This window comes from Staurois parvus, unplaced genomic scaffold (assembly GCF_062004578.1).
Source record: "Staurois parvus isolate SC_StPar_1 unplaced genomic scaffold, SC_StPar_1.0 ptg000715l, whole genome shotgun sequence".
NCBI lineage: Eukaryota > Metazoa > Chordata > Amphibia > Anura > Ranidae > Staurois > Staurois parvus.
In genome coordinates this window covers 10,393,847-10,418,241 of record NW_028318511.1, presented here as the reverse complement: position 1 = coordinate 10,418,241, position 24,395 = coordinate 10,393,847, and the positions used below count along the sequence as shown (strand labels likewise).

The 24,395-nt window shown below is 42.5% G+C and overlaps 1 protein-coding gene across 2 annotated transcripts in view; it reads right to left on the bottom strand.

Annotated features, from left to right (window-relative positions):
* The window catches only part of HRAS (HRas proto-oncogene, GTPase), a 154,832-nt gene that overhangs the window by 58,575 nt on the left and 71,862 nt on the right, over positions 1-24,395 (bottom strand). For both annotated transcript variants that reach the window (XM_089653596.1, XM_089653597.1), the window contains one exon: positions 8,825-8,947. In XM_089653596.1, coding sequence (XP_089509722.1) covers positions 8,825-8,935 — 111 coding nt within the window. In that variant the 5' untranslated portion in view covers positions 8,936-8,947. The remainder of the gene's footprint in view (positions 1-8,824; positions 8,948-24,395) is intronic.

Here is a 24,395-nt window from a genome sequence, read left to right as displayed (position 1 = left end):
GAGGGAGCATCATGGTTTGGGGCTGCTTTGCTGCCTCAGGGCCTGGACGGATTGTTGTCATTGATGGCAAAATGAATTCCAGAGTTTATTAAGACATTTTTCAGGAAAACGTACGACCATCTGTCCGCCAACTGAAGCTCCGCAGAGGATGGGTGATGCCACAGGACAATAACCCAAAGCATACAAGTAATTCAACAAAACAATGGTTGCAACAGCACAGAATACGCCTTGTGGAGTGGCCCAGTCAGAGTCCTGACCTCAACCCGATTGAAATGCTGTGGCATGACCTTAAGAGAGCGATTCACGCCAGACATCCCAAGAATATTGCTACACTGAAACAGTTTTGTGAAGAGGAGTGGTCCAAAATTACTCCAGATCGTTGTGCAGGTCTGATCTCCAACTACAGGAAACGTTTGGTTGAGGTTATTGCTGCCAAAGGAGGGTCAACCAGTTATTAAGTCCAAAGGTTCACATACTTTTTCCTCCCTGCACTGTGAATGTTTACATGTTATGTGCAATTAAACCATGGCAACATCTAATGTTTGTGTAGTATTATGTTTAGCAGACTGTGTTCTTCTATCGTTGTGACTTAGATGACGTTCAGAGCACATTTTATGCCCAATTCATGCAAAACTCCACGTAATCCCAAGGGGTTCACATACTTTTTCTTGCAACTGTATGTCCTCATGCATTGTATTTTCAGTACTGGGCCATGTTCAAATGAAGTTGACTATTACAAGTATTCTTCAAAAAGTCTCCACACTTTTTGTAGCTCTGTTTAGTAAGAAACAAAGTGCAGAAACATTTTGAAGACGTCTCGTACTATTTTAGTTTCCATAATGTATTTTTTTTCTTTAATCTCATCAGGCCAGGCTGAATGGATTAACACTCCTATCAGTTTACCATTTGACACCACTTGAAGTTTTTGATAAGCTTGCCAAGAAAAAAGAAACTGGACATGTCATTATAGCTTTGGTAAGTAATCTTTATTGTATCCTCATGCAATGTATATTCTGTACTGGGCCACATTCATAAAAACTGGAAGAAGGAAAAACTAAAAGGATATTTAGTATGTGATTGCTTACTGTGGGCAACACATTTAATTTTCCTTTCTACGATCTTTTTGAATTTGGCGCAATTTATGTTATTTTAAAACGTTTAATTGGTACATGTCCATGCACACACTGAGCCGCGGCTTGGCTCAGCCCCCTTTTTCTCCTAATTGACCGACTGGCTGTGATTGACAGCAGTGGAAGTCAATTGCTCCTGCTTGCTGTCTCAGCCAATGAGGAGGCAGAGACCCAAAACAGCCGAGACAGTCATTCACACGCTGGATCGCGATGAGGCTCAGTTAAGTATGAAGAGGGCTGGGGAAACTGCTGCACACAGGACGTTTTTTACCTTCATACATAGAATGCATGAAGGTAAAAAACCTTCATCCTTTACAGCCACTTTAAAGTCATCACAGAGGGGAACTTTCTACGTCTGTAGGAAAAAAGAATTTAAATCTCCAAATACGGAAAAGTTTCTTCACAGTAAGAGCTGTGAAAATGTGGAATAGACTCCCTCAAGAGTTGGTTCTGGCCAGCGGATTGGATTCTTTCTTGGATACACAGAATATAACTGGATACTAACATTTATAGGTAAAGTTGATCCAGGGAATATCAGATTGCCTCTTAGGGGATTTTTTTCCCCTGCAGGTGCAAATTGGATCGTGCTTTGCTGGGGCTTTTTCGCCTTCCTCTGGATCAACTCTGGGTATAGGATTATAATTTTTTTTCCTTCCCTTTTATGGTTGAACTAGATGGAATTGTGTCTTTTTCAGCCAGACTAACTATGTAACTAATTAGGGAGATTCACCCTATGTGTCCTGTTTACCATTATCATTGAAAGTGAAAATAAAAGAATATCCTAAATTTTGGGTTCTCCCAGAACAGTAATTGAAGGGAAATCTTCCAATGGGGACACTAGTTCTGGTGACCTGCGGGCCCCCAAGGGATTCCCATCATTTGCAGGGATTTCCTCTCAACTGCTGTTTTGGCTATGGGGCAGGAAGTGAAGGTTAACCTCCCTATCGGTGTGATTATGTCAGTATTTCTGTGCTCAAAAGCGGTACATTTTTTTGCATGGAAATATGTATTTTTTTTTATTGTAGGCCTGTAATTTTTAGGAATAACTCATTGAAACCTGTCCGAACAAGAGTCTAGTAAACATCCCGGGTATGTTAAAATTTGAAACACGAAATCATAAATTATAATTTAATAAATAATCATAAAGAATAATATAAGAATATTAAATTGAATTCAATAATATAATCAAACCAAAAACACTGAAATTTGAAATAGAGCGCCAAGTTCGCACATCACTGAACAAAGTCGCAGAATCGTTTTCAGTGTCTGATGACGAATTTCCCCACTAATCATTATCACTCAATTCTGTAAGTAGTTCTAATTCACTATCACTTTTCTCTAGCTGGTCTAAAACTGCTTTTGACATAAAGGGACGCTTTTTGGACTCCATGGACATTTCTCAGTTTCCAGGCAGAAAGAACAGTAAAAATGCAGGCAGGGCACAGGACAAAGCACTAGGGACAAAATGTATGTGAAATGGTTTGATACAGCAATGTTTTACTATGTGATTTTAGTGTATTTAGTGAATGTCACTTTTTCACATTTTTTTAATTTCCCGCCGTTCCGTCTCCATACGTCCCGACGTCGCAGGGAACAGAACCCAGAAGACAGATGCCGGCATCGGCCAGAGGACATTGGCGAGGACACTGCAGGAGGGACATCGCGGGAGCGAAGAACAAGGTATGTGAAGAAGAGATCCTGGAGCAATGCTGCAGGGTACTCCCGAGTGTAGCTCGGGGTTACCGCTTGTGGTGCTGAAACTTTACCCCGAGCTACACTTGGGAATACCGCCAGGGAGGTTAATCACCCCAATAGGACACAGAGGGCAAACTTTGAGGGGTTATAACCCTCCCTTACTATCTCTAAAATAAACATTTTTACCTTTACACCCTGTTCCAAATTATTATGCAAATTATATTTTTCTCATTTACCTAAATGATTGATGTAAATAACAGTCAGCATAATTCTCATGTTATCAACTATTAAGAGTACAATTCAAATTTTATTGAACAAACCTCCTAATGATAACAGTATTTTTTTTTTTTAAACATAAAACACTTACAATGCACTGTTCCAAATTATTACACACAGTAAGTTTCAAAACACTTTATAGGTTGTAAAGAACTGAAAATTGTCATTTGTTGTGTTTGCAGCATATTTACTCAAATCAAAAGCTATTTCAATCAAACTTTTAACAACATTTTAACTTTTTAAACATTTTAACAGGTCATGTTACATTGTAACATAGGACCACTTATTTGATAGCAGCTTCTCAAGTCTTGCACCCATTGAACTTGTGAGTTTTTGGACAGTTTCTGCTGGAATTTGTTTGCAAGATGTCAGAATAGCCTCCCAGAGCTGCTGTTTGGATGTAAACTGCCTCCCACCCTCATAGATCTTTTGCTTGAGGATGCTCCAAAGGTTCTCAATAGGATTGAGGTCAGGGGAGGATGGAGGCCACACCATGACTTTCTCTCTTTTTATACCCATAGCAGACATTGATGCAGAGGTATTCTTTGCAGCATGAGATGGTGCATTGTCATGCATGAAGATGATTTTATTATGGAAAGCATAGTTCTTCCTTCTGTACCAGGGAAGAAAGTGGTCAGTCATAAACTCCACATACTTTGCAGAGGTCATCTTTACACCTTCGGGAACCCTAAAGGGGCCGACCAGCTCTGTTCCCATGATTCCGGCCCAAAACATGACTCCACCGCTGACATCACAGTCTTGTTGGAACAGGGTGGTCATCCACCAACCATCCACTACTCCATCCATCTGACCATCCAGGGTTGCACAGCACTCATCAGTGAACAGGACTGTTTGAAAATTAGTCTTCATGTATTTTTCTGCCCAATGCAGCCGTTTCTGTTTGTGAGCATTGGTTATTGGTGGCCGAATAGAAGGTTTATGTACAGTTGCAAGACTCTGGAGGACTCTACACCTTGCTGTCCATGGGACTTCAGAGGCACCAGCAGCTTCAAATATCTGTTTGCTGCTATGTAATGGTATTTTAGCAGCTGCTCTCTTGATCCGATGCATGGATCTGGCAGAAATCTTCTTCAATGTGCCTTTATCTGCACGAACCCGTCTGTGCTCTGAATATCTAATGTTTTCATACCTCATCCAAGGCATTGAACTATTTCACTCTTTTCGGCAGCAGAGAGATCCTTTTTCTTCCGCATATTGCTTTAAAATGGTGCTCTGCTTAATAATGTGGAACACAGTGATCAAAAGAGCCCTGACACACAATGCCATCCATGAGTTAAACTGAAAAAACAAAATATTTATTCTTTGTGACACTTAAATAGAATTTGCATAATAATTTGGAACAGGGTGTAGTTCTACATTAATGAGCATCTGGATGGATGGCGGTTGCTCTCCCACGAAACAAAAATTTATGTTTCACCTTAAAGCATAAATATATTGCAGCTTACTACTCCTTAGCTGTGGTGGCTGCATTAGTTTTCTTCTTAATGCTTTTTTTCCTTTATTTTCATGTGGTAATCCTGTGAATAACATACTTCCTGTCCCTTTGGGCTTGTTTACATCAGATGCTTTCAGCATTTTTTAAATGTATCCTGCTTTTAAAACAAAAAAAAAACAAAAAACAAAGTACCAAGCATGTTTCGGCACCATAATCCATGTAAACACACTGGAATGCACACATACACACATATTTTTATTTTTTTTTTTAAGTAAAAAAGAAAACACACTGGAACGTGTTACAAAACGTGTGTAAATGGACATATGAAACTCCAAACTAAAGGGATGTGTGAACTAGCCCTTAGGCCTGGTTCACACCTCAGCATTTTTTATGCTGTTTCCAGAAATGCACTACAGTCCATTTAACATGGTTTTCTCTGGACACATTCACATCTATGATTTTTTCAGCCTCTGTGTTTTTGGAAAGGGTCAGGGACTTTTTTTTAAAACACAAAACAGTGTGTTTTGGGGTCAATGGAGACACTGCAGAAAAAGCATGTAATGTGTTTTTGAAGCTTTGACGCATTTTGCGGTTTTTTAATCTGGGCAACAACAAATTCGCCAAAGAAAAAAGGAATATAAAAATCAAAACTTTTATTTAAAAAAAGTGTGAAAAAAACGTGTGTGCAAAAACACACCGCAAAAAGCACTGCAGAAACGGATCAAAAGCAAACTGCATAGGTGTGAGCTAGGCCTCAATGTCTGCTTGTTTCACCACTTTATGGGGACAGCCATGGTTGTCATGCAGGCTTGATATTAAATAGATCTGCTTTTGTTCATCTCCGTTTTATAGGGCTGATGGGACTAGTAGTTTGCACAGTAAAAATAGGGTTCTTTCATTTAGGCTCACATGCAGTCACAAGCACATTGCATTTCGGGCAAAATGGACAGGTATTTTTTTGCACTTGTGGAAAATATTTTTATATTTTTTAGCCTAAAAAAACCAAAACAAAATAAATTCACTACATCGAAGGACTGGTAAGCTGCAATATAACATTTTTGGCTTGGGGTTTAAGTAGGCTTTGAACTATGAGTTTAGTGCGGTATCTCTATGCAACTGATGCGTAGATTACCATAAAACTATCAATCATTCGTCAGTTAAGCCCTGTCTATGCTAACAAAGCCACATATGTTACAGTTTACCTTAAGCTTGCTACCCCATAGACCTTGAGCATCTTTGTGAATCCCTAATGACTAGGAAAGTTAAACATACAAGGTAGTTCCACTCTGTACAGGGTTCATTTGGTATGCTACAAATGTAAGTCTGTTTTCTCTATCATCCCCTTCCTGCCTCATCATAAAACCTTTATTCAACAAACACATTGTTCAATTAGCAGTCACTAGCAATTCTAGGAATAGGTAAGTGAAATCCCATTCAAAGACGGAAACATCCTTTTTCTGCCAGTGCATTTTTACAGTATGACGTGTGAGAAATTTATTAGGACAGAGGAGCCTACCGGCAATGTTTAGATGTTATTATAACTTATTAGAAAGCAGATAAAAGAAAATGCCTGAAGTTGAAAATGCCTGCTTTCAAACCACCTTACTGTTCACCAGGACCAGAGGTTTCTCAGTTTGAAAATCACCCAACAGGTTTGCCTATGGCTACAGTCACATAGGCAGCTAGTGGCGGGCAGTTTGCTGCTCTTAGAAGCAGCTAAAAACTCTGTGCTATGGTCATCTGCAAACTGGCCGATTAGCTGGAGCCAGTTGGTGTGTGGCCAAATTCACACTGTCTGCATGCAGGGTCAGTCGGAAGCTCTATTTCCATGTAACCACTCAGATTAGTAGTTACATGTGAACAGCAGTGGCACTGCACATTGATTTGTACAGACAGCCGCCGAATGATATAATCAGTGTGTGGTCTATTTTGGATAAATTCCCCAAAATCGTTATAGTTCCATTTTAATGACTAGCTGTAATTAATTTTTTTCACAATAAATAACTAACTTTTTCAAGTCCTTGTATAGCAATATGCACCATAACTCATAACATGTTTCTGGCAAGAGTAGAAGCATCCTGCACCAGTTTAGAAAGACAAAAAAAATGGTAACACCGGGGTGGATTTACTAATGGCAAACAGATTGTGCACTTTGCAAATGCAGTTGCACTTGTTTTCCCCAGAGCTTAGTAAATGTGGTAAAGTTCTGCTGATCATCCAATCATGTGCAAGAAAAATGTTTTTTGTTTTCTTTTCATCTTTGTCCCTGATTGGGTATTCTTTACAAAGTGAAGCTTTACCACATTACATTTACAAAGTTATATGAGCGCACCTGCACTTACAAAGTGCACAGTCTATTTGCCTTTAGTAAATCAATCCCACTGTGTTATTGCCCATTGCCATTTGAGAATGAAGCAAGGCCACTGTTACCATTTACAATGGCATACATTTAATGAGCAGGTTATATTTTAACCAATTCAAAACCGGGCAATTTTCCCCCTTCCTGCCCAGGCCATTTTTCAGGTTTCAGCGCTCTCACACTTTGAATGACAATTGCGCGGTCATACAACATTGTACCCAAACTAAAATTTTATCATTTTCTTCACACAACTAGAGCTTTCTTTTGGTGGTATTTAATCACCGCTGGGGTTTTTATTTTTTGCTAAATTAACAAAAAAAGACCGAAAATTTTGGAAAAAAAAAAACACGTTTTTCTTTGTTTCTGTTATAAAAGTTTGCAAATAAATAATTGTTCTTCATAAATTTAGGCCGAGATGTATTCTGCTACATGTCTTTGGTGAAAATAACCCAAATTAGGATGTATTTTTTAGTTTGTAGGAAGGTTATAGAGTTCACAAACTATGGGATATATCTGAAAATTGATCAATCCTGAAGTACTGACAGCCAATCTAATTTCTTGAGATCCAAGAATGTCAGAACAGTACAGATATCCCCCAAATGACCCCTTTTTGCAAAGTAGACAGTCCAAAGTACTTCATAAGAGGCATGGCGAGTTTTTTGAAGTTGTATTTTTTTTGTCATAATTTTTCCGAAAATGAAAAAATAAAAAAAATTATTTTCACTATTTTTTTTTACATACTGTCACCAGTGCAGTACAGCGTCATCATATAACTGGCATGGCGGTAATCAGGGACACTGACTGGTGACAGTGTGAAAAAAAAAAAAATATATATTTTTTTATTTTACATTTTTTATTACATTTTTTTTCTTTTTTTTAAGATTTTTTTTTTTTCATATTTCACTATGTCCAAAGTAGTACAATGTTACCATAGTAACATTATACTACTTTGGGGAAGTGATCAGTATTTTTTTTTTCTTTTTACGCAATTTGCTTATAGCAAAGAATTACTTTGCTATAAGCAAGCATTTACCTGAATGACAGATTCATTCAGGGTTTTTTTTTTTTTTGTGCTTAGCTGTGATTTGGCCACAGCTAATCACATGACATGTGCATGTGAATAGCTGTGACCATTCACAGCTAGACACTAGTATACAATGGGTGGCATGAATGAAGCCATCCATTGTATACAACTGTCATGTGACCTGCTGTGATTGGTCACAGCAGGTCACATGGCACCGGCAACGGGGGTAGGTACTCAGATCTGTCATCGGCCGTGTCCGAGGTACACAGCCGGTGACAGATCGCGCCGCTGCACGGCTCTGCAAGCGCGCAAACTGCGCATGTGTGGGAGGACGCCATATGGCGGCCTCCCGGAAAGGTAGTACATTTTTTCAGGACGCCATACGGCTATTGGCCGGGCGTTAAATGGTTAAAGTATAACTGATGGTTGAATGACTTAAAGCGGAGTTCCACTCAAAAGTGGATGCTCCCTTGTTTGCCTCCTCCACTGCCATATTTGGCACCTTTGGGGGGGGGGGGGGGGGGGGAAGAGTGGGTATCTGATTTTGACAGGTACCCGCTCCCACTTCCGGCACAGTGAAGTGAGCTGGAAGTTCGCCCCCCTCCTTCCTCCTGCAGGTCCCAGAAGACTGACGGGCCAATCAGGAAGAGCAGCGCAAATCGCGCAGCAAGCACCCGGCTGTGAAGCCGCAAGCTGTCACAGCCTGCTGCCCACAGTTGTGATGCCGGCGCTGGAGGGAGAAGAAAGAGAGAAGGGACGTCATGGGTGAGCACATCACTGGACCCTGAGACAGGTAAGTATATGTTTGTTAAAAGTCAGCAGCAGCAGTTTTTAATAAAACACAAAACTGACTGGAACTCCCCTTTAATAGTAGACACTCTTACCTCTATGGTTGGATCATATTCGTCCACAAAATGGTTCTGTATAAGCTGTATAGTCAAGGCACTTTTACCAACGCCTCCTGCACCCACCACCACCAGCTTGTACTCTGTCATCGTCTAGGACCTCTGTTAAACAGAAAACAGAAACAAAATTATAAAACAATATTTAACTAAACTATATTTACATGCCAGGTTTCAGAGATGGAAGGATCATGCTGCCAGCCAATCAGGTGCTTCTGTATTGCCCACTGGTAGGACATATACTGTGTATGGGACATAAAATTAAGATCCTGAGTTCATCATTTTCCCTGTACTTCTGTTGTAACATTCAGTCTATAATATAAATGTATTATAAATTTGATATTATTTAAAGCAGAACTCCACTTAGATATTTTTTTATCATGCAGTGGGGCTGTGCCTCCACTGCATGGATTGGCTGCTCTTTTTTTTCTAGGGGCGAGGTCTAAGCTAATACTCACCTGACCTGCCGATCCTACGGAAAACCGTGCTCCCCCACAGACTAGCGGTAGACTATTCCTGTCTCTGGCGAATGCATTGAGTGTGCTGACAGCTCATTTACAAGACTGCTGGAAAAGCCGAAAGGACTGGTCTTGTGCGGGGAGGATTGGTGGGTCAGTTGAGTATGTCTTCAGTGTCTCATCTAGAACAAAACAAGCATTTGACCTGTGCAGTACCAGCATAGGCCCACTGCACAGGCCTAAAAACGTTTTCCCCGGATTTCTGCTTTAACTTATGTTTAGTGAACAAAGGAACTGTTTAAATTTTATATTAATCCCTAATCATAAAGAGAAATGTTGTGCTCCTTTAAAGATAAAGGCTGGAAGGAAACCACCTATGGAAATACCACACTGCACTGACTATAAAAGTGAAGAGGACCTTACTCAAATTACCCACTTTTTAGTGGTGGACCAATTTGAAAAAGGTATCACTTGCACCCCTTTGTATATGTAAATATAATCTATATGGCCAAGCTCCCTAAGCAGCAAATGTTTCAGTTAATCCATATAATTTTTATCTACAACATGGACTACTGATAAACCCTGGACATACAAATGCTAGAGATTGCAGCCAAACTTCAACTGTGCAGGAGAGAAACTTTGGTAGTCAACTGTTGCAACTCACATAAGTGTTGGGTTATTGTATATAGGAGATTAAATTTGATAGAAAGACACAACAGGAAACTGCACAAAGATGCACAATTATCATACTGTAATAATTGTGCATTTTATTAGTTGAGAAAAAAAAGAACACAGACTAGAGCAGGGGTAGGCAACCTTTTGAGCACAGTGTGCTGAGAAATTTTTTAAAGAAAATTGAGAGTGCCAATTATAAAAAAAAAAAAAAAAAAAGTCAATTTCACGCTCTCAATCACAAAAAGGAAACATTATTTGAAATTAAGATTGCACTTGTTTCAAAAGACCGGTATTGAGAAGCAAGTGTGGCAAGGTTGAAATTAATATGCCAGCCCAATCACCCCAATTCTTGCATCTTCACATCAGTCCTAATTACTGCATCTTCAGATCTCCAATAAACCCCAATACATGCACCTTTAGACCTTAGATCAGCCCCAGTTCCTGCACCTTCATCCCTCAGACCACCCCTTTTCTTGCACCATTACCTCTTAGATCAGCTCCAGTTTCTGCACCTTCTTACCTCAGGTCACCCCGATTCCTACACCTTCACACCTCAGATCAGCCTAAATTCCTATACCTTCACACCTCAAATCAGTCCCAATACCGTCACACCTCAAATCAGTCCCAATACCGTCACCCCTCAGCTCAACCCAATTTCTGCACGTTCAGATATCAAATAAGCCCCAATGCATGCACCTTTAGACAGAAGATCAGCCCCAATTCCTACACCATTGGACAGATCGCCTCAGTTCATGTACCTCCACACCTCAGATCAGCCCCAGTTTCTCTACATTCATACCTCAGATCAGCATCAATTCCTGCATCCTCACCCTCAGACCACTCCAACTATTGCACCTACACACCTCAAATCACCTAAATTCCTGCACCTTCATACCTCAGATCACCCCAATTCCTGCACCTTCACAACTCAGATCAGCCCTAATTCCTGAAGCTTACTACCTCAGGTCATCCCAATTCCTACACTTTCACACCTCAGATCAGCCTAAATTACTACACCTTCACACCTCAAATCAGTCCCAATACGTTCACCCCTCAGCTCAACCCAATTTCTGCACACTCAGGTATCAAATAAGCCCCAATGCATGCACCTTTAGACACAAGATCAGACCCAATTCCTACACCATTGGACAGATCGCCTCAGTTCATGTACCTCCACACCTCAGATCAGCCCCAGTTTCTCTACATTCATACCTCAGATCAGCATCAATTCCTGCATCCTCACCCTCAGACCACTCCAACTATTGCACCTACACACCTCAAATCACCTAAATTCCTGCACCTTCATACCTCAGATCACCCCAATTCCTGCACCTTCACAACTCAGATCAGCCCTAATTCCTGAAGCTTACTACCTCAGGTCATCCCAATTCCTACACTTTCACACCTCAGATCAGCCTAAATTACTACACCTTCACACCTCAAATCAGTCCCAATACCTTCACCCCTCAGCTCAACCCAATTTCTGCACACTCAGGTATCAAATAAGCCCCAATGCATGCACCTTTAGACACAAGATCAGACCCAATTCCTGCACCATCAGACAGATTGCCTCAGTTCACGCACCTCCACACCTCAGATCAGCCCCAGTTCCTGCACCTTCATACCTCAGATCAGCCTCAATTCCTGCATCCTCACCCTCAGACCACTCCAACTATTGCACCTACACACCTCAAATCACCCCAGTTCCTGCACCTTCACACCTCAGATCACCCCAATTCCTGCACCTTCACACCTCAATTTCTGTACCTTCACCCTCAGATCAGACCCAGTTCTTGCACCTTCACAACTCAGATCAGCCCCAATTCCTACAGCTTACTACCTCAGGTCACACCAATTCCTACACCTTCACACCACAGAGCCTAAATTCCTACACCATCACCCCTCAGATCACCCCAATTTCTGCATGTTCAGATATCAAATAAGCCTCAATGCATGCACCTTTAGACAGAAGATAAGCCCCAAATCCTGCGCCATCAGACCCCAGACCGCCTCAGTTCACGCACCTCCACACCTCAGATCAGCCCCAGTTCCTGCACATTCATACCTCAGCTCACCACTCAGACCACCCCAATATTGTACCTACACACCTCAGATCACCTTAATTCCTACACCTTCACACCTCAGATCACCCCAATAAGACCCAATGCATGCCATTTTAAACACAAGATCAGCCCGATTCCTCTGCCATCAAACCTCAGTTCACGCACCTCTAGAGATCAGATCAGCCCAATTCCTGCACCTTCACACCTCAGATCACCCCAAATTGTGCACCTTCAAAACTCAGATCACCCCAGTTCCTGCACCTTCACACCTCAGATCAGCTCCAAGTCCTGCACCTTCATACCTCAGATCAGCCCCAATTTCTGCACTTTCAGATATCAACTAAGCCCCAATGCATACAACTTTAGACACAAGATCAGCCCCAATTCTTGCAACTTCATACCTCAGATCACCCCAATTTCTGCACTTTCAGATATGAAATAAGCCCCAATGCATGCAACTTTAGACACAAGATCAGCCCCAATTCCTGCACCATTGGACTAAAGACCAGCCCCAATTCCTGCACCATTAGACACAAAACCAGCCACAATTCCTGCACCATCAGACCTCAGATCGCCTCAGTTCACACACCTTCACACCTCAGATCACCCCAATCCCTGCACCTCCTGGACGTTCGCATATCAAAAAAGCCCCAATGCATGCACCTTTAGACACAAGATCAGCCCCAATTCCTGTACCATCAGACCCCAAGATTGCCTCAGTTCACGCACCTCCAGAGATCAGATCAGCCCAATTCCTGCAACTTCACACCTCAGATCACCCCAATTTGTGCACCTTCACATCTCAGATCACCCCAGTTCCTGCACCTTCACGCCTCAATTCCTGCACCTTCACATCTCAATTCCTGCACCTTCACCTCTCAGATCACCCCAACTGCTGCATCTACATAACTCTGATCACCCCAATTCCTGCACCTTCACACCTCAATTCACCCCAGTTCCTGTACCTTCTTACCTCAGATCAGCCCTAATTCCTGCACCTTCATACCTCAGATCACCCCAATTTCTGCATTTTCAGTTATCAAATAAGCCCCAATGCATGCACCTTTAGATTCAAGATCAGCCCCCAGTTCCTGTGTCATCAGATTCCCAGGTCGCCTCAGTTCACAAACCTCCAGAGCTCAGATCAGCCCAATTCCTGCACCTTCACACCTCAGATCAGCGCAATTCCTGTACCTTCACACCTCAGATTAGCGCAAGTCCTGCACCTTCGGCTCTCCGATCACCCCAATTCCTGCACCTTCACTACTACTTTTAGTAACCATTGACTAAACACATCAGGGTTCCCAAAGTCCACCCTTATATCAAAGCCCCCCGCCCTATATCAGGGTTTCTAGAGTCCTCCCCCTTACATCAGGATCCCCAGAGTTCCCCCTCCCCCTTATTTCAGGGTCCCAAGAGTTCTCTCCCATTACATTAGGGTCCCAAGAGCACCCTATTAAATCTGAGTTCCCAGAGGCTGCACACATTTACATCGGAGTCACCAGAGTAAAACACTTACACTTAAGTTACCAAAGTCCCCTGCCCCCCATTTACATCTGGGTCCCCAAAGCCCCCTCATTAAATCAGGATCCCCAGAGTTCCCCCACATTAAATCAGGGGTCCCAGAGTCCCTCCCTTTACATTAGGGTCCCTAGAGTTTCTCTCCTGTACTTTAGGTTTCTAAGAGTTCCCCCAATAATTCAGGGCCCCCAGCGTTCCCCCACATTAAATCAGGGTCACCAGAGTCCCTCCCTTTACATTAGGGTCCCTAGAGTTTCTCTCATTTACTTTAGGTTTCTAAGAGTTCCCCCATTAAATCAGGGCCCCCAGCGGTCCCCCACATTAAATCAGGGTCACCAGAGTCCCTCCTAATTATGTCAGGCTCCCCAGCATTCCCCTAAACACTCCATCACCAGAGTCCCCAGTTTCTCCCCCTTACGTCAGGGTTCCAAAAATTCCCCCTGCATTACATCAGGGTCCTCAAAGTCCCCCGCATTACATTAGGGTCCTCAACCCCCCCCCCCAAATTACATTAGGGTCCCCAAAGGCCCCCCGCATTACATTAGGGTCCTCAAAGTCCCCCCAACATTACATTAGGGTCCTCAAAGCCCCCCCCGCAGTGCCCCCAGCATTAAATCAAGCTCCCCAGAGTCCCCCCACATTAAATCAGGGTTCCCAGAGTCCCCCCCACAATACATCAGGATCCTAATATCCAACCCAGCAGTACCTCAAATGCTCCATAACCACATAATACTGTACATGTCCAAACCACCCATACATGTGTGCTCACACATACATCATCACATACAAGCTCACAACCAATCACCCACCAAAAACCATGCACATACACTGCCCCACCTATGACAACTCGCATATCCACAACACGCACACCACCATCCATGCCGACACATCTGCACACACCACAACCACATATATAACACATAAAATATGCATTACCACACACACACATCCCTGCACATGCACACACAATCACACATGCACATACTGTATATACACACACACACACACACACCATAACATATTCACCCACACATCAGTCAGCAAACTTGCAAAGTCACAACACCCCATTCACGAAGCAATACACTGCCAGCCAACCCTGTCCACCTGTATTCATAGTCTTTGTCCCATACCCACAACCAAGACACCAAGAGCAAACAAACCAAACCCCATGGACCCAGACTGCAGAGGAGGTAAGGGAAACAAAAAACAAAAAGCAAAGCAAAAAACAAAGAGCAAAGATCTTGTTCTTGAAATAGCTGGCAATTTCCTGGGCAATAAATAAGTTGGTGGGTGGAGTCAGTGGGGGATTAAGTAAGGAATTAAGGGTAGAAAAGAGTTGATGAGGATTGGATAAGAGTGTTATAGTAGGTTTGTTTAGCTGCATGGAGACCGGAGTTGTATTTGAGGTCGTCAGATTTGTAGAGGGTGAAGTCTTGCAGGGATTTCATTTTACGCCATGCTCGCTTACTTCTGGTGTCAACTGTTTACCAGGGCTGTAGCAGGGGAGGCCTTGTTCTGCATGTAGAGAGAGAAGCAAGTGTGTCCAGGGAGGATGATAACAAGGTGTTGTAGACAGATGTGGCCAAGTCAGAGTAGGACAGGGGTGCAATTTTATCGCAGCAGTGTGAAGAACAGAGAGGCTGAGGTAAATTTTCACAACATAAAAGAGTGCCCTGCATAATTTGTGGATATGTTGTAGAGCCTCCGATGGAACGGTGCCTTTAGTTCAGGCTTTAGATTCACTTTTACAAACACTGCAATAAATGAAATAAATAATGAAAACAAATACTTTTTATAGTTAAACACACATCATAGTGCTATTGTTGGTCTAATTATAGGAAGCATTAGGGCTTCATAGACAATTTTAAGGGGATACCATCAACAGGCAAAATGACAGTACCTTTACAAAGGGCTCCACCTGAACCCGATACCTCTGGCATAGCAGCCAGCACCTAAATACCTGGTGTTGGCTGCTACATCACTTCCTAGGACATGAGAGACTACTTGGGCCTAGCGATGGCTTGCTAGAACTGAGCACGGTAACAGGGAGGAGAGCATGTTTGCAATAATGTGAGCTGCTGCATAAAAGATTTTACATAACATGGTGGCTCTCCCATGATCTTTCAATGCTGCAATTAACCAAACAAACTGCTTTGACCCCGACTCCAGTATTGGAATCGGAATCTTATCTTATTTATGAAAACAAAAACCGCTACTGAATCAAATCTGGGGTAAAGCAACTAGGTGGCATAAAATAACCTGGTCTGTCATACTCAAAGAAACACACCAAGCCATTTTCCTACTCCCAACAAGCTGTCATGTAGGTCTATGTGTTTCAGAATTGCAGTCTCTGAAGACCTGTGTTCAACCCCAAGTAAAAGGTTGTTTCTTCATACTCTCAAAGGAGGAAGCTGGACCAGGTTTCCTTTTTAGTAGATATGTCTGCAACATAGCACATGCTGGTAAGATGGACCACCCTCCGATGCAATAAATGTGAGAAAACTGCTACAATGATCCTGGGTAAGTTATGACTGAGGAAATGAATATCCTGAAATACTGCTACTTTCTGACAACGGACCTGTCACTTGGAGATTCTAGCTATACATCATGCAAGTAGATTCTTCCTACTCTCAGCTATCAACGTGCTTTGTACCACTATTTGACAGGTCCTGAGAACCTCATAAACAAGCGCAAAACACTAGTAGAGCTCAATCTTCGCACGCTATAAGCACAATGCACAAAGCCAAGGATAAAGATCCTTACTGGAAGAAAAAAAAAAGGTATTTTGTGCACAGTCCAATGAGATTTGGAGATTAAAATGACATGGCTACAGTGTTACCGGTGTGTAAAACTATGTGAATAATGGCACTATGAATTTTTAGGTGTTAAACGATTAGCATATACATATAGGTAGGTCCATATATATTTGGCCAAAGACACAATTGTCATACTTTTGGCTCTGTATGCTACCAGAATAAATTAAAACGATAGACATCCAAATGAATTTGAAGTGCAGACTTTCAGCTATAGTTCAAAGGGTTGAACATAAATATCAAGTACAAATTTTAGGAACTCCAACCATTTTTATACACAGTCCCTCCATTTTCAGGGGCTCAAATGTAATTGGACAAATTAATATAATCATAAATAAAATGCTCATTTTTAATATTTTGTTGAGAATCCTTTACTGGCAATGACTGCCTTTAGTCTGGAACCCATGGACATTACCAAATACTGGGTTTTCTCTTTTCTGATGCTTTGCCAGGCTCTAACTGCAGCTGTCCTTTGTTTGTGGGTCTTTCTGCCTTTAGTTTTGCCTTCAGCAAGTGAAATGCATGCTCAATTGGGTTGAGATCAGGTGCAGTTCCCTTGTCAGAACACAATAGCTCAGCAGGGGGAGGTTTGGGGGAGTTGCTGTACTTACACCGCCTAGTTAGTTAAAAAACTGCCTGTGTGTACCAGGCTTTGGAGTAGTGGTCTCCAAACTGCAGCCTGGGAGTCAGATGCAGCCCTTTGTTTGCTTTTATCCAGCCCTTGGGGCACTATTTCATACACTGATATAAACAATGGGGCATAGTTTCCCTCACTGACACCAATGAAAGGGCACAATTCCTCCCAACAACAATGGGACACAATTTCTCCCAATGACACCAATGAAGGGGAACAGTTCCTCCCAATGACAGGACACAATTTCTCCCGATGATACCAACAATGGGGCCCACTGACGCCAAAGATGGGGCATAAATCCTTCCACCGACACCAATGGTGTCCAAGTGTTTCCCATTGATGTCAAGACCTGTTCTACTCCTACTGGCTACAGCCTGGCTCTCCTAAAGGACAGTAAACTGGCCCTTTGTTTATAAAGTTTTGAGACCCCTGATTCAGAGCATATTAAGTCAACTCAGCATGCAGCTCTTTGGTACTTGATGTGTGGCCCTTAGACCCCAGCTGTCAGGAGTATTAACACTGATCTGTAAAGGGGCATTAATGACAGTAATCTCTAGCTACAGAAAAGAAGAAGCCACACACTCATAACATCACTTTGTTCAGTCAATTTCTACTCAGCAATAAAAGCAACACAGTTTACCCCTGCCAGGAGACTGCCCATCTCTGAAATGCTTCACCCTTATGGGCGTAGTCATCGTTTCTTTATGCTGAATAAAAATTGACTGAACCAAGTCATCAGTGTCCGGTCAGTGTTCATGGATCAAGGATGGGCTCCTTAGACCAGCACCTGATAAGATTTGCAGTATGGAGGCTTGGTGTGTGTGACTTCTGCACGACTTGCTGACAGAAATCTCATGTAACATGTTGGTCTTTAGTCACTCCTGTAGCATGTCTACAGTCTCTCAACACCTGTAAACACATCTGCTGTCTCTAACAGCCTTCAGTAGCATCATATATATGGATTATTACAAGAGCCCCATTGGCAATGTTAAGAGGCCACATTTGAAGCCTCTTATACCACCTAAGTTGTCAACCACTGATATTTGTTTTGGCCATACCTGCCCCTGCAAAAACGCTGATCAGCCTTGCCTGCAGTTTTTCTGGTAAAGTAGGCTCATCCTTGCCCCCTATACCTGCAGAAGAAGTGGGTATTTTCTTATTGAGAGGCCTGATATCAGCTTATGCAGCTGTATGCATTATTTCCAGCTGGGCTGTTACCTTTATATTGAACTGTATGTTTGTCTTTAATCAAGTTTTAGAGATTCTTCTAAAACCAGGTTTACTATGATCTTCTATTTTTTATATACAAATTGGATGTAGCAACAAGTTTTAAGGCCTCCTAAGCTGGCCATACATAGGGCAAGTTTGCTCAGTGGGTAACCCTTTCTGCCACTTCCAGCTTGTCATCCCTCAAGTGAAAAATCAAAGAAGCCAGGTAAAAAATTGTCCACAAGAGCAACTTCATCCAATCAGATGCAGACACTGTTCAGGTAGTCTAAGCAGCTCAGGACACCTAAGGGAGGATTACTAAAACTGGTGCACACAGAATCTGTGTCAGCTGTGCATAGGAAGCAATCAGCTTCCAACTTCAGCTTGTTCATTTTGGTCTGCTACCATAAAAGTTTCAATGAAATCATCCTTGGTATTGTTAAGCAGCACTTTACCTACTTGGGATATTCTTTTACACTTAAATGGATTCCTTATTTGCCAATTATGCAGAAAAATTTTCCTCAGCAAAGTCTGGTAGCAAACATTTCAACTATGGGCACCTGAAGCTGCCGCCTGTAAGTAAATCTTATTTTATTGCACCCTTCGAACTAAATAAGCAATTAACCCTTAACAGTCTCACTGCAAAGGATAATTTTCTAGTTGACTGGAGTTGGGTTTCAAAGTTTATGTAAAGTTTAACAATAAACACCCCTTACTTGCTCCGGTTTGGTCTGTTAATTACACCATTGAAAATGTCTGTTTGATAAGGGGAACCCCCCCACCAAAATATCTGTTGATCATGTCAGAAATTTACAGCTGTCCTGTATCCTCTGTATATATTCGGTGTCGTTTCAAGCTGTCTAATCATCCCTCCCAGTTGTGATCTTGGACTACAGAATAGTAAGTGAAAATAGAGAAAGTCCCCTAAGCTCAAGAGTTGTGGGATGATATGAACAGTACAGGTCTTTAGGGACCCATCTCCAACACAGGCCTTGCTGTCCTTTAAAAGTTGGGGGGAACCCAAATGTAAACTGCAAAAGCAATGGAAGAAAGGCCGCAACAGCCTAGTGCAATACCTGAGTATAAAACGTTAATAGAAACACCAAGATATACTCACAATGATGTATCAAAAGCATCATAATGTCACACGACCAGGTCAACTCCAAAACCTCAAGAAGACCCTCAGATGTCTGAAGCTGTTCCAGGGACAGTTTCCTCTTCCTCAGAGCCAATCTCTGTGTTGTAGAGATGAGGAGGTAGGAGGGATTTTTTAGTTTTGCAAAAGACAACGGGGCAGGACTGACAGCATATCTTGAGATTTTGGAGAGGAGGGCAAGCATAGTCCTGACCATGTCTCTACATTGCCCAAGCTGAAGTTTCCGTTACTGCAGTACTCTAATTCATGCCATAAAATGAACTTGTTACTTTTTCAGGATTAAACATGAGCCATCAATTGGCCTATAAAAAAGAAAAAAACTCTTCTTTGAACTTACAAGGATGGAAATCTAAACTGCAAGCTGCCAATGCACTTTTTTTTCTTTAAAGGTACAGGCTGCAGCACTGTCAGCCTCATCTTTACTTCACTACCTACTAAGTCACCACCCTGACCAAACATGCAGCCAGTAACATCTGAAACAATTACACTCATCTTGCATATCTGCCCAGATCAGTGACTCACAAGACAGTGAAGCCAGGATCAGGATGTCACATTCTGAGCCTGTAGCTTTAACATTAAATTCAGAATGTTATCTTTTTTTCTATCCTCACAGGGTCGTGTTTACTTCGACATGAATTATTATCCCACACAGAATGTACTGTGAATATGATTTTCCTGGAAGTTAGCATCGCAAGAGTTAATGGGAGTTCACACTGAAGATGAAGAAGCAGATCCTGAATTCCCTATGGCTATCCCATTTTGCTCGTACAAGTTTTACATTCCTGGTGTATTGTAGAGGAAAAGAAACAGACAATCTTCTCTTTGTATTCTGCATCTGTCTTGTGAATGAAGAAAAAATGTTACAGTAAGATGGTGGGAAATTCTCTGGGAAAAATAAACGAGTACACTCCTTAGTGGACTCCAGGCATAAGTAAAACTAAATGTAGGCAGAAAGGAAAGGCAATCATATTTGAAGGAATAAAACTCATAATGCAAGGGGTCTCCAATTTTGTGCCTGCTTCCAGCTATCCAGATCTTAATCCCATCCAAATGTAATATGCTTAAAGCGGAGCTCCACCCAAAAGGGGAAGTTCCGCTTTAAGGACTGCTCCCCTGCTCCCCATTAAGGATTGGCACCTTTGGGGGGGGGGGTACCCGAATTTAACAGGTACAGGCTCCCAATTGCGGTCAGACTGCCTAGGCAATCGGAAACGGAAGGTGTCCTCCCTCCTTCCCTCCCCGTAGTCTTCTGGGACACGTGACAGGTCCCAGAAGACTACAGGACAATTCATGAAGCGCAGCGCTACTCGCGCATGCGCAGTGGGTACACGGCTATGAAGACGCAAGCAGTTACAGCCGGGTGCCCACACTGAAGATGCCTGCATCCAGGAAGGCAGGAATGCGCTGTGGGGGACACACCATGGGACCGAGGGACAGGTAAGTGGAACTCCGCTCCGTATGAGTGGAACTCCACTTTAAGTCGAGATTCAAACCGCCTATATGCAGGCTGATTGTACCTAATTCGATTGCTGTACAACTTGGATACAAGCAGCATGTCAGATTTGTGCCTGCGATTATTGCCAGCAGCTATAGCCGCTAGCAATAATCATGGTGTTCTCCCAGCAGGGGCACAGTGTCCAAGCCCATACAGCAATTGCACCATGTCACTTTGCTGTGCAGGTCTATGCAACTGCCCTTAAAAACATAATTCTGGGCTATTTATTTTTCTTTTAAAATGTCAGAGCTCTGCCTGAAATATCTACCTTCAGCCCAGAGCTGAATCTACCTTCACTCCAGAGCCGACTCCTACATTTTTTGTTGGCCATAAGATTACTTCTAGTTTGAATGACATTCATTGTCACTCAACCCAGAAAGACTAAGGAAAGACTGAGCGCAGGGCAGCAAATCTCCGGGCCCTGAGCTCTGAACGGAGCCTCAAGTTGGGCTTTAAATGTAAGGGGGGGATAAGTCTGGGGATAGTGATGTAAGGAGGGGTCTGGGGACCCTGAAGTAAGACTGAGGAACCTTGGGGACCCTGATATAACGGGGGAATTTAAGGACCCTGATGTTGGGGGGGTGGGGGGATTCTGATCCTGATGTAAGATGGAAGACTCTGGGGGAAATCTGCTGTGAACATGTGGATTCATCCTGATGCTGTACTGATACTTAACTGGGTTGTTTTGATTTTACTTACTACTGACCCCCTGTACTCTATACATTTTGCTCTACATAGACCTGACCAAGGTGTTCATTGTCCCAAGAGTTGCTGGTTTTTATGAAGTTCTTCTTTAAGGTAGGCTCAGGCACAAAAAGTGATCAATTTTGGCCTCAGAAAATTATATGTGATGGAAACGTTTCCATTTTTAAAAATGATTCATTCTCCTAAGGGTTATGTGCATCTGTGATCAGTCTAAAAATCAAAAGGTAAGTGCATTGTAACACAGACACAATAGCAACAAAAAATTCAAAAGAAATTCATGTTTAACAAATGATGCACTGATTTGCATGTTCGTGAGAGAAATAAGTATTTAATCCCCTATTATTTAGCAGGATTTCTGGCTACCAGGTGTCTTTCATACAGGTAACAAGCTGAGATTAGAAGCAGTCTCTTAAAGGGAGTGCTGCTAATCTCAATTTGTTACCTGTATAAAAGACACCTGTCCACAGGAGCAAACAATCAGATTCCAAACTCCACCATGGCAAAGACAAAAGAGCTGTCCAAGGATGTCAGGGACAAGATTGTAGACCTACAGAAGGCTGGACTGGGCTACCAAACTATCGCCAAGCAGCTTGGTGAGAAGGTGACAACAGTTGGTGCAATCATTCGCAAATGGAAGAAATACAAAACAATTGTTAGTCTCCCTAGGTCTGGTGCACCATGCAAGATCTCACCTCGTGGAATTTGAATGATCATGAGAACAGTGAGGAATCATCCCAGAACTACACGTGAGGATCTTGTCAATGATCTCCAGGCAGCTGGGACCACAGTCACCAAGAAAACAATTGGTAACACGCTACGCTGTCAAGGATTGAAATCCTGCAGTGCCCACAAGGTCCCTCTGCTCAAGAAAGCACGTGTCCAGGCCCATCTGAAGTTTGCCACTGAACCTCTGAATGATGCAGAGGACGACTGGTTGAAAGTGTTGTGGTAAGATGAGATCAAAATCGAGCTCTTTGGCATCAACTCAACTCGCTGTGTTTGGAGGAGGAGAATGTTGCCTTTGACCCAAAGAACACTATCCCAACTGTCAAACATGGTGGTGGAAACATTCTGCTTTGGGGGGGGGTTCTGCTAAGGGTACAGGACAACTGTACCGCATCAAAAGGGACGATGAACGGGGCAATGTACCATCAAATTTTCGGTGAGAACCTTCTTCCCTCAGCCAGGGCATTGAAAATGGGTCGTGGATGGGTGTTCCAGCATGACAATGACCCAAAACAAACGGCCAAGGCAACAAAGGAGTGGCTCAAGAAGAAGCACATTAAGGTCCTGGACTGGCCTAGCCAGTCTCCAGACCTTAATCAGACTGAGAAACTGTGGAGGGAGCTGAAAGTTCGAGTTGCCAAACGTCAGCCACTAAACCTTAATGACTTGGAGAGGATCTTCCAAGAGGAGTAGGCCAAAATCCCTCCTGAGATATGTGCAAACCTGGTGGCCAACTACAGGAAATGTCTGACCTCTGTGATTGCCAACAAGGGATTTGTCACCAAGTACTAAGTCATGTTTTGTGAAGGGAATCAAATACTTATTCCCCTCATGAACATGCAAATCAGTGTATAATTTGTTAGACATGCATTTCTTTAGAATTTTTTTGTTGCTATTCTGTCTCTCAGTGTTACAATACACCATTCGATTTTTAGACTGATCATGTCTTTGTGAGTGGGCAAATATTCAAAATCAGCAGGGGATCAAATACTTATTTCCTTCACTGTACGTACATACATACACACAAACGTGATTTGCGCACCCATTGGTTTTCAAGGGCCAGGAGGGGCGCACGCCCACGCCGACCCACGGGTGCCGTGAGTTGATCCCTGAGGGATCAATCATTCGATTCAGGCTAGTGATGGTCGGCCCAAGTCGGATGATCAATCCCTGTCCTAATCAGGGATCTTCCTGTACCTGTGTTTACAGTTACACAGGTACAGAAAAAGATACAATCTTCACTCTCTGGGTACATTCCGTCCAAGAGAGAGAAGAATCAACACAGCCAGTAAAACAGCACGCTTTTACAGTTTATCTTTCAATATTTTTATTAAGTTTTTCAGAGATAAACAGGGAAAAAACAAGGACAAGAGATATGGTTCATTCATGCATACAATATTGCAATACACAAATTATAGTTGATTATTTTTGTTGTAGTTCCGCCCATTGGACGGATGAGGTGTTGGTCTTGTTTAGCAATATCATCAGAGGTATTCGTGTGCAATTGATGAACCTTGGAGATGAGTTTGGGGTGTTAAGGGGTTTTTGGTAGAGAGGTAGGGGAGGATAGAATTGAGGGGAGGTGGGATGTAACTGGGTATTTGAGGAGATACCAGTCTTGGTATCGGGTGTGATTTCATCTCATGAAATGTCTTCAGGGTTGTGCATTTTGGGTGATTTAGCCATCGGGTCCATTGGATATTGATTTTGTGATAGGAAGAAGTGTTAATTGCGGATAATTTTTCCATTTGACATTACGTGTTAAGGTCTGTAATTAGTGAAATGATTGAGGGGGTATTGTTTGTGTTCCATAATCTAGTGATATTAATTTTGGCGGCAAAGAGTATGTGGGTGATAACTGTTCGGGAGTGAGGAGGGAGTTTCTCGATTCCGACGTGTAGGAGTGCTAATGAGAGGTTCGGGGCTATCGAAATTTTGTTTATTTCGGATATTAATTGAAAAGTAGTATTCCAAAAGGATCAAAGTGACTTGCATGACCACAGAATATTTAGTGTTGAACCTGGCTCACCACATTGTCTCCAGCATGTAGGAGATAGTTTCGGGTAGTAGATGGAGAGTTTGACCAGGGTCAGGTACC